General features: G+C 36.8%; 1 protein-coding gene across 1 annotated transcript in view; it reads right to left on the bottom strand.

Annotated features, from left to right (window-relative positions):
• Positions 1–1,724: 1,724 nt before the first annotated feature.
• Positions 1,725–12,211, bottom strand: part of STS (steroid sulfatase) — a gene marked incomplete at both ends in the record, with an annotated part of 84,801 nt that continues 74,314 nt past the window's right edge. Inside the window, 1 exon segment of the mRNA XM_080340875.1 lies at positions 1,725–2,107. Within this exon segment, the coding sequence (XP_080197001.1) occupies positions 1,725–2,107 (383 nt within the window).

Here is a 12,211-nt window from a genome sequence, read left to right as displayed (position 1 = left end):
AAAAATTTGGGATATCTGGATCCTGCCGTGATGTCAAGAGGCAGATACTGAGCACTGCAGAAGAGTACTTGTATTCAAATTGCAGGCATCTTTCTTCCTAAATTTGTGTATGTAGTACATTCAGTAATTAAATAAAGCAAAGAAGGAATTATGCCATATGAGTAGACATCTGACTGCTTTCCAGGTATGATATAAACCACCTTGAGTAGTTATCAGGGAAATACCCAAACAGACGAAGTTTATCAGCATACACAGGACTTTGCTACCTACAGAGAGCTTGCAGAGCACATACTTAAGATACACAATCATGAACACAAGGTGAAACATCAAACATAAAACTTCAAGGAAAGAGTACAATATTTCCCAGGACAGACATCTGGATATTGCTGAGAATGAAATTTTGAATGAAACTGTGGCACAAAAATCAAATAAAGCCTACGTTTTACAGACAGAGAAATATACCATATATCACAATATATTTTTATAGGACAGGCTTCAATAGTTCCCAAGAACCAGGTCACAACCTTAATGCTGGCTGACTGAAGCAATTGCATTACTTTCATCACAGATCACTTTTGCACTAGTGAAGTGCTAATACCACCAAACAGATTTTAATATGTTATAATTTTGGAATTAACTAGTGTTTTCTGATAAGGAGTAAGTCACCTTCTATTATGAGGCATCAAATAATTTTAGTTTTTTTCTGATATGTTTTCCTCTGGTAAAATCTGCCAAAGAAAATAATTTGCCTGCTTGCAGAGTGGAAAAAAAATGTTCCTGAATGTGATGCAGATAAACACGGATACAGAAATTAGCCCTGAAGTATTGCAGATTTCCCAAGGCCTTGCTAAGAACTCAGAGACAGCTATTTTGGCTTTAAGTGTTCAAGCCCAAGTTTATTCTCAGGAAATGGCAGATCAAGTATGGTCCAAATCTTTCATTTTATCAACTGGGCTATGAGCCCATTTTAACAACTGGGCTATGAGGTGTGTCTATATCAGGGACTGAAGGATTTGTAGGGTTTTTTGGTTTATGACTGGTGCATTTGAAGTGGTTTCCTTCTTCAACAAAGGTTGATGCCACGCAATAGGACATTAGCTATGGGAGCATCATTTTAATGTGAATGCAAGGTCTTCCACTACAAAGCTCTCTATATTTTTATGGCACATAAAATTCATATTGTTGGCAATCTGTTTATTATTTCACATCCATGATGCTTGTTGATAGAGACGATTTGATAAGTCTGCTCTTTATATAACTAAATTATAGTCTCAGGTGGACCTCTACAGTATTATCTCTCTATTTTTAATTACCTGGTGCAATGTCCTACTAATTGTGGATAATATTTACTGAAAATGACAGGAAAGTGTACATTTAGTGGTTGTATTTGACAGAAAATATAGGTAAAATCCTTGCTGTGTAAGAAAGCTGAAGATCTAGAAAATTATCTCATCTAGAAAATGCCTACAGCCTGCCAATTTGTAGATGAGGATGGCAATATGTGCTTCATACTGTTTCTTGTATTATAAAGACAGAAAAGGTGCATCTTGCCCTCCCTCTTTTGGCACATTTTCTTGACTGAAATTCTCTCCAACTGCAATGATGTATTATTTAAAGACAGGTCCTCCTACATAACAAAACCTTCTGAAGGCTAGTACCACAGTGGTTCAAATCAGCTACCCACACTCTCTTGTTCCAGTTTCTGCAAGGGAATTATAGCTTGTTTATCCCGAATGTACCTCCAGCAGGCTCCCTTCTGAGTCGTAGTCACAGTAGCAAGACTGAAGGAGAGATGAGCAGCATGGCTGGAGCCACGGCTTCCAGAGAAGATTGTCCCATGACAGCTGGTCAGGGACAGCATGCAGGGATCTGGTGTGGTTGTCTACTGCTAGGTGTATCACCCTGAGGATTTCATAGAAACGGCTCTCTGTTTCTGGAGTCAGTGGGACTTTCTCTTCAGGGTCTCTGGAAAGATCGAAGAGCAGTGGGGGATCATGTTGTGTGATGAAACCTCCGTGGCAGAAGCAAACGTGAGAATCATAGCAACCATTGGAGTTTTCAGGACTGAAATTTGGAGTGAAGAAGAAGACTTTCCAGACAGATTCACCTGCAATTTACAAACAGAAAACAGCTGGTGATAAAATGACAAACTTAAAGTTCTCTAATCTTATGAACTCTAATTTACACCATGGGACATCAGTCTTTTGGTACAACTTTGCTCTGTATAGGAACTGCAATATATTGAAAGAGTAAAATAAAATTGAGCAAAATGAAAAGAAGCAAAACATGGCAATTTTCATGCTACACATATTCATAAAATAATTCGGATCATTTAATTCCCTTGGAAGAATTCTGATTAACTACATCATAGAAGACTTAAAAGTACTTGCATTTTTACAGAAACAGTGCTAAGAAGATTTGCATGAATATTTACTAAGCCATTGCACTACCTCCTTTAAGTCTTATTAAAATGTACCTTTGCCTCTTGACCATATCCAGACACTGCTGGGCCATGTCTGCTTCTCATTTTGCTCATCAAAATAATTTCATTTTTACTTTTTTCCCTCTTCCTCTCTTTGTTGTATTAACACATAGCCCTCTGCCACATGCTTTCATTGCAAACATCTGCAGACAGAGTATCTTGTCTTATTAAATGTGATGACATGAAAAGGCATAACGGACACTAAACTCCTGTTTTAGGCCTCTAGATGCTTTTTTCCAAAAATAAATAACTGTACAGTAGTGCAATTTTTAGGTGACATTCTGCTTTGTAAAATGGGAACCAAAGGTCTTTATTTATAGATCCGTCATTCTCAGCTTAATTTGCAGTGCACAGAAACTGAACGGTTTGCACCAGCGTAACTTCAGTCAGTATTTTCACTGTTTAAAAATACTAGATATTTCTTGGATTAAGAATAAGCAGATATTAATTGATTCCTTCAGGAAGCACTCTTGAATAGAAGGAACACTGGAGAACCTGAAAATACTTAACAAGAAAGGGGTCAACAAAAAATGGCTACTGTTTTACTCAAGTATCACAGGACAGAGAAGGCAGGAACAGACAGGCACTTCCAGGGAAGCACACCATCCTCCCACAGACAGGAAAGCATAGAGTTGTCTAGAAATGAGACCACAGAATAATTAATTAGAGTAAAAAATCTGTACTTTTCTTCTTAATAAATGTAGGATACTAAACAGCTACGGTCTATGATGTCAGGCTATCCACCCACTTGAGTGTATACAGACATCAGAAATGCATATTCATCATCAATTTACATTCCTCAGCACCTTACTGAGGAAAAAAAAAATATACATATACATATATATACATACCTCACCTCATTTTTTTTAACAATGGGGGAAAAACTGTTTTTGATATTTTGTTGAATTCTGTTGAATTCATAGAAAGCTTGTTAATCTTTTACAGTAACAGATTGTCACAGATTTATGTGCACCACAGTGGTTAATATCCATTAATTGATTAATCAATTAAATAGAATGGAAAGCTCTAGGAAATATGAGGACAGAGATGAACTGGTACATGCCATACTGTAACTACATCACATTCAATTTTTAAAGATAAAAGTAGGCTTAAAAAAAGAAATGTTTTGGTGGACTAGAGTCACGGGCTGCAGTTCTAGTCTACAGCAGGAATTGAAAGGACAGTAGGTGACCTTCAGATTCTTTACAGCTTCTTCTATCCCACAGCATTTTCCACATTATAAGAGATTTTGCTTTTAGGAACCAATTCAATGACAGAGCCTGGAGACTTCCAGTTCACTTAGTCTGCACTTAAATCAGGGTTGCAGGGGTGATGTTATACACATTAGACCGAGAGAACCCCGTGTATGTTGCCTGCAAGTCAGCAAAGGGGAAGGAGTTCTAAAGGCTGAGAGTGACTTGCTGGCACAGACAATAGGACATGGTAGGCTTTAAAAGGCTCTGGTTGTGACAGCAGCAATGGCACAGCGTCACTGGGGAAGAGGGAAGGGAAGGGAAGAGAAAGAGAAGGCAAGGCAAGAGAGCATTCCTTCATCTGCCTTTTCAATAACATTTTGAAAGGTCGGTTTGATACTTGAATTCTTTGTTGTTTTCTCAGAATTAAAATAAACAATCAAAATCTAACGCTTCTCCTTAAATTTCTTTGAACTTACGCATGGAACATTTCCCACAGCAGAAACATGCCTCTCATTTACTGAGATTTAGAATTTACATTTTGGGAAGGTATGTAATTCTAGACAAAGCACATGAGAATTTTGTGGTCAGGCTGTCTTAACGCAAATCTGTCTTTGACGGTACATTTGTGCTGATTGACATTGAAAAGGAATTTTCAGCCAACTTTATTTGATGTTGGGCCCTGTAGCACCATGCCAGTTCAACGGCTTACATATAGTAACATAAAGTTGGGGATTTTGAATTAATCCAAGTCAGTACAAGCAGCTCATATAGGTAAGACACGGGGAAAAGAAAGAAATAAGGAAGTTGTACCATGATTATTTTTTTTTTCCCTCACAGAATAAAGAATTGTTCAGGTTTGCATATATAGAGAGCATATGTCATGTTGCAACATCAGGCGTGCGGTTGGGGTCAGGGCACATGCAACACAACATCATGTCTGAATCACGTTGTCAGTGTTTCAAAGAGCTGATGCTAGTTTATCAGCTATGCAGCTTTCTAATGTCATGATCACACTGTGGCAAATGCTGAGCTCTGGGAGAGCCAAGTCTGTTCCTGTGCAATGTTCATCTGTAACACTGCAGTGGTGTTTCAGAGAGGGTCTGGAACTTCACGTGGTGCTGAAAGAACATCAGCACAGACTTTAACTGCTCATTTCCTAAGCATTATAAAAAACTAAAGCATATCTGTCAGTGTCTGTGGCTGTGGAGCAGCCAGTGTAATATACTAGGAGAAATAAAGAGCTGTCAGACTTCTAATCTGTAAAGCTGATGAACTGTATAAGGCTAGATATTAAAAAGAGAGAGCTCTGTCCCAGTCTCTCTCAGCTGATATAAAATCTCATTTTGTCAGTGTTAACTACAAGGATCAAATTAATCTTTCATTAATTAAAGATACCTTTGTTCTGCAAAGCATCTGGATAGTAAACTCATTATATAAAAAGATAAATATATGTTTCTTCCTCAGTGAAGTCAGTAGTAAAATTGTCTGGGCTTCCCCACAGTCAACTATATTAGGTCCCTTCTAAGACAGCAGGCAAGCCCTAAGTCTGTCCCAATACTTCACAGCTACTTTATTTAGTGTCCATTTTTTCTGCAATTCTTCAGATATCTGAATTGTCCAACAATTTTACCTATCCAGCTCTCAGAATACCTCTTTCCTTCACACATGAAGAAAAACAAAAGCTACAGAGGTTGTAAATATAAATACATATAAATATTCTCAAACTAAAACAGGTTGCAATTAGTTCAAGTAGGTGTGCTGTGAACATAATTGTTCAGAATTTCATCTCCCTAACAGACTCCTCTTCTGTTTTATTATCCTTCACCATCTCTTTATTCTCTCATACTCCTACGGGGAACCATAGCTCCAACACACAGGTAGCATCCATAAAATTAAATAAAAGTCTGACAGTAAGATATATTAATATTCCCAAAATGAAGTGACACACTGGATATAGATGACATTTCTGTTATAATAGCACTGTTCTTAATCACTTACGTCTAAATGGTGTTTTCTGATAAGCAGCTCTTAAAGTGAATAGAAGCTACAGCTGTATTATTGACTGGACCTCATTTTGACTGCATTTAATCTGACAGTAGCTTTATAGGTTTGCTGCTACTGACATTTCCTTTATTCACATTATTTTGTTTCTTTTTTTCTGTAGAAGAACAAGTTAAACATGTCTGTTCTTCACTGTAAATTGAGGACCTGATCTCTTCTTGACTTCAGATGCCTTTGAGCATAACCCTTTGGGTATAGCGTGACGAAGTAAATTGCCCACAGGCTTTTCTTGTATCTTGAATGAGCTCTGTAGCCATTGTCAGCTCCCATGTTCTAACTCATGCCATCTCTTCAACATTTCTACAGGTGAAAGCTGCAACTCACTTGAAAACTACATTCTTCAGACAACTCTTGTTATTAGATTTAATTCTTTCTTCCTTCTTGTATCTTTGGAATCATATATATACACATATGTGTATCTATCCATATCTTCAATAATTTGACAATTTAGAAAAGGTTTTGGTTGCTGAACTCCTGTAGAAGTATATATAGCACATAGAGAATACAAATTGTTTACTGTCAAGAACATATATACATTCATCACCATGTATCTTTCTCAAATAGGTAATAAAAATCTGCTATTTGAGTTTAAAAACTAGTAGCTATACTGTTATACTGTTCTTTTAATGAAAATTTGTATTTTTTTAGATATTTGTTTTAAGTATCTGAATATGTTACAGTGTTATATTGTTACATCAATCAAAAGACAGTACATTACATCCCGGTGTAGGTGGAGAACAACTGAGTGATATTCAAAGACATACTGTTAGTTTATGATAATCAGTTGTTGCTAGAAGAGTCTTACACAAACAACTGTGCAGAACACACAGTATTTGAGGTAAAATAATGAAAACAGTAGTAGCAGTGATTTTAAAATCATATGTATAGAAATGGCAATGTTAAGTATCCCCCAAAACAGAAGGGATTGCACATTGGTGCATACTAATAATCATACTGAACAACTGCTGGAGGAAAAATGCAAGACAGTGAAACCATGCTCAGGCTGCTGAAGACAGAAATCTCATGACTGAGCTCATTATCTAGAGTAAGAGATGTTGTAGAAGAAGTTTCCACTGAATTCTGTTCAAAAGTCAAGATTATCTGCTGAATGGTAGCAGCTGACAAAGAATTATTTTCATGAATCCTTCATTATCATCTTCAACAAGAACTGATTGATCATTTACAGTGTTTTCTTGTTGAAGAAAGTCCCAAAATGGAACAATCTGTGAGTATAGAAACTATGCTGCTAAAATAGGAAATGCTATAATCCAATGTTATGCCTCTTATTTGGAGGTCTTATTTAACAGCACCATGGAAGAATACATGTTGCCCTGAAAAAAAAATTCCATCCCTAGTAATTTGATGCACATAATCCATACACTTGCTAAAGATTTGTTTGAAGAATCTATTTATTTGCTGAATGGACCATGTAATTTTCAGTTCATTCAAGCAGCATTTGATGGCATGCTGAAGACAGAACGTAATGTTGGCACAAAAAAAATTACTGGTCATTTCCAACCTATATTCAAAACTATTTGAAAACAGAAAAGACTTATTCTATTGCTTGTGAGAGAAGTAGTATTGATTGACTGTTTTTTTCCACTGGAATCACTTGAGAATCAAGAAAGAAATACGCTTAAGAATGTAACAAAGCAGAGCTATTTTGCCTTACATGGCAAAAAACGAAGAGAAACCTATTCAGAATTGTGTTTTGTCTTTTATTCGTTTTGCCCTTCAAAACTCTATTTTATTAACAGAAAATAAGTTAGGATAATCATTACTCTCTTACATAAAGTGGATGCATTCATTCCGACTAAAATGAACAGATCTGCAAGATTCAGACAGTAATTTTCCTGATACCAAGCAAATGTATGAGACAAAGATGCAAAGGAAGTCCTAAGCAACTCCTACAAATATTTTCAGATAAGTTTGAACCAACCAAAACTAAACTCATTCCTAGGAATTTGTTCATGAATTATCTTCTCCAGATTTTTTTTTTTTAAATCCCCTTGAAACACAGAATGCTAAGGAAGTATTCCAAATTATTAACCTGAAAATTGATAGTGTGTTTAACCTTTAAATAGCAAAAGTACATCTAAAAGCAAAGAAATAACTGTACAAAGTCAGTTAAAAGTGAAAAGTAGAGATTTTGTAAATGCAGTAGCCTGGAATTTTGTGCACTGCCAAATAATACTGAATATTTGTTTGGTTTGCCTTAAAAAGTTGAGGACAAAGGTGAGTTATGCTTCCTTGTGTGTCTCAGATAGTTGATTCTTTTTTTTTTTTTAAACTCCTAGGATATTTAGGAAAACTTCTGGAAAAAATATTCTTGTTTTGTTTTGAAAACTGAATCAGTTGAGAGTTTCACTAGAGTTCTTATGAGCCTGTCATTTGGAACCAATACATTTAAGGAAATGGAAAGCAGAAGTTTACTGCAGGTATACAAAGCAAAACAATGTGACTAATGAACGTATGTTCAAACAATGCAAAAATCCCTCAAAATCCTGAATTAAACCTAAACACCACAAGGACATATCACAGGATGTTGCCTTTAAGATGATCAGCAGGGAGTCTTATATAAATTTATTCCTAAGAAAATTTCTAGAAATCTATTTTCTGTTTTCACATGGATCTGTTCCAGGTTAAGGTATTCCAGAGAAATTCAGCAGTCTGCTGGTTTGGACCTCTATGCAAAAAAAGTTCTTCAGTCAGCACAAATGCTTGAGTTTGAAGAGAAGAGTTATAGGAAAGCAAGGGGAATATTTTCTTGTCTTGGTGGTATGCAAGAGGGATGCAGAGATCTTCAGCTATTCAGCTATTCAATAAGTGACGGAAAGGGGAACAAACATTGACTTTCTCTTCCTAAGTACCAGCTTAAGGAATGCTTGTGTGCGGCACAGTGAAAAACAGGCTTTACCCTTTTGAAGTGCTGTAACCTGCTAAAATCTCCTTCCTACTAAAAACAAGAACAGAGAGGGGTCTCCTGGGGCTGCAGTCCTTATATAGGACTTAAATGGAGAGGTCAGCACTGTTTTGATGAAAGGTTACTCCAGGTCTGTCACTCAATACAAAACTATACTGGCTAGCAAACTCCATTCAGTTATGCATGAAGTAATCCAAATAATCAAGTTTTTAGGGATTTTGTTTAGTTGTTGTTTTTGTTTTGGTTTATTTTGGTTTTGCCCTTCATGCTGCAGCCATTCCTGCTCTTTAGTTTGTAAACTAAACCTGGAGAAAGGGAAGCACAGATAAGACAAAAAAAAAAGAAAGAACAAAATCAAACAAACCAAAACAAAACACAAAAAAACCCACACCAAAACAAAAGAAAGAAAAAGAAGTTCTCTATTTCATTTCAACTTAACCAACTGGACTAGGAAGTTGGGTTTATATGTTTACACTGATTAGGAATAGAGCATATTTTTTTTTAAAAAAAAGGGCAGGATTTTTTTTTTTTCCTTCAATTTATGTCTCTCTCCCACAGTAAGTAGGGGAACACTGGTAGGGAGTGGAACACTGCAAGTCCCAGGGTATAAATAGCTCTGCCGGAGCCTAACAATAACTCTGCTACCCCTGTCACAGACCAGAGCAGAGGCAAGAAAATACTGTAACAGTATTTGTCATGCTTGTCAGGAGAAACACTTTCCTACATAAAATATTGTTAGCAGAAATGTGTATCAGTTGATTAGGTCAATTTTGTTCAGCTTGATATAAACAGTTTTGTGGTGTCTGTTCAAGATATAAATGCTCTTCTCCCCTTTGGTAGTTACGCTATTTCACACTTACCAAATAATATGCCCATACTGTGTCACTCAAATACAGCTGCAGCTGCTCCGATATGAGGATCAAGATTAAAATACTTAATGAGATAGTTTAGGTAGATGACATTTGATGCTTTTTCTGCTTCCTCCAGCTGTTGTGGCTGAAACACTAAACATAGATGAGGGATTTGGGAGATGATTTGGGAATTTTGGAGGCTTTTCTTGATTGTGGTGCCTTCATGAAATGGGCAATATCAGGAAGAGAGGGAGGAAAAAACAAAAAAAGCCCAAAAAAACCAAACAAAACCAAACAAATACCCCCCCAAAAAATACAAACAAACCCCCAAAATCAAACAAAAATAAAAACCCAAACAAGCAAACAAAACAAACAAAACAAAACAAAACAAAAACCAAACCAAACCAAACCAAACCAAACAAAACAAAACCAAACCAAACCAAACCAAAACAAAAACAAAACAACCAAGAGTGCAAACAAAGAGTGAAGGTGAGTGAAATTACTGGAAACAGAATATCTTCTACAATTGAGTAGATAAAAAGATCATAATGGACAGAAACAGTAATAAGTGAAATAGTTGTTCTATGCAGTTAAAAAAGGTATGCCTTTATATCAACTAAGAAGAAAACCAAGAGCAAGAAAGCCAAAAACATCTTAAAAAACCTAAACGGAACACCAAAAAACACATAGGGGTTTGATCAATTAAGAAGATCAAAAGGAGATTCACTGTCAGTGAGACTAGAAGCTCAGAAATGGGGAGGGAAAGGGTAATAAGCATATAGGAGAAGGATGAAAACAGGGTAAAAGCACACAGTTCAGAAGGGAGAAAGGGGCTGCTCTTTGTCTAACAAAAATGTGGTGTAAGTATCCTGATGATTCATGAGTTATTACTGAAGGAAAAGTGAATATTCTCCCACGACCTACTTATTGTGAGTTAGGTACTTGATGCTATTTAAGTCTTTTATGGGATTGTGTAGCTGATCCAGTAGAGAACAGACACAAATCCACATCATGCTGACACTTCAGTGTTTTGCATGCATGGTGACACTTAAAACCAGAAAAGTGGTCTGCAGCACTTGCCTTTGACTGTTGAGAAAATCTCAAGAAAAAAAAAGTTACTTTATACTATAACATGCAAATGTGTAAATATCCATAAAAGATACATCTATATAGCTACGGAAACTTGTTATTTATTGTTACAACTTTCTGTATTATTTCTCTGATAGATTACTTTGCCACTGTGTGTTGCTATTATGACAAAGGCTGGAGATAACGAATGAGGTTTAATGAGACTTAATGAAGTTTATAAAGTAACTTTGGGAAGGACACCTATGAATCCACAATAGGAGCTGCCTCAATCACCAACACCACCATTAAGAAAGAATAAAAAGATTCTGAGAGCTGATATATAACAGACAAGGTAAATGACTGTTTTAGTCTTGTGTTAAAAGGAAAATTGACCAAGTAAAGCAAGTGACACTTTCTTAATTGGATTTTTAAGATCTTTATGCCAGTGTAACTGAAATCAGGATCTGTATCTCATCCATGTTTTCCTTTTCTGACCATTCTTGTCAGGTCTTTCATGACTCTGATGCACGAATAATATGCTGCTCTGTACTACAAAACCAAATAACACCTTTTTTTAACTCAATTTTACTACACAGTCTAACCTGGGTATGTTATTTATTGAATATTTGCATATAGGCCCTTATTTAAACCTCTGCTGATTAAAAAAAAAAAAAAAAAAAAAAAAAAAACCCACAAAACAAACAAAAAACCCCACCACCAACAACAACAAAAAAACCACTAATTAAATGACATCATAAAATTCCCAATCAACTTCAAAAGAAGCCCATAGTGTCTTTCCTCACACTTAGCAAAATAAGGATGTTTTTCACATTGTGAAAAAGGTGGCAAGACATTTCTAATTTTAAAATCAAGGTACTGAGTAGGATTTATTGCTCATCACTATGCTGCTACTTAGTATGCAATCCGACAATCTGGTCACCTTACTTAATTTTGGATCGCTGCAATGTGGAGGGCTTTATGTAAGCTAGCTACCAGCCTATACTGATATGCTTCTTACCTTTGTTAGAAGTCTGCTTTAGGGTGAGAAGAATTCTGCTTGTTTCTCTTGATGGGAGTGCTTAGCTCAGGTTAGCTCAGCTGTAGGTGTTTGCACTGTAGACATCTACATGTTGTCATCACCATCCTCAGATTTGCTAAAAATCTGGTATGTTGAGAGCCTTGAGGGCACCAAAGATTCTCACTGGTCCTGCCCAACCTTATGGTGGACCCTCACCCAGGCACTCTACCCATGGACCAGGATTCCCATTTCAGCTCAGCCCAGGGCCATCAGTCCCTGCCTGAGTAGTGCTGCTGGAACGCCATTTCCAGCCCTGTTTCTGGATGGACTTAGGTTGTAGCCTTTCTTCCAGCTCTGCCTGTGCTTCCATCTCCTCCTGCTCCTAACTGGACTTCCTGGATGGACCCTGAACCTGAATCATCATTTTGCCTATTTGGGACTATTGGTGCACCTGTTATCAGCACCCAGCTCTGCTTGCTCTGCTTGCAGTGCTTGGGTGCTGGAAGATGTTGCTCTATCAGAAGAGCCACTGCCAGTGCTAGGATCACCTACAGTTCTGTTGGAGTCACTTTTAGAGTGAAGTGTCAACCCAAGTTAGAGTGTCAACTTCTT

This window comes from Nesoenas mayeri (genome assembly GCF_963082525.1).
Source record: "Nesoenas mayeri genome assembly, chromosome: 1".
Taxonomy (NCBI): Eukaryota; Metazoa; Chordata; class Aves; order Columbiformes; family Columbidae; genus Nesoenas; species Nesoenas mayeri.
The sequence above is the reverse complement of the archived record's forward strand: the minus strand, read 5'-3'. Positions and strand labels throughout refer to the sequence as shown.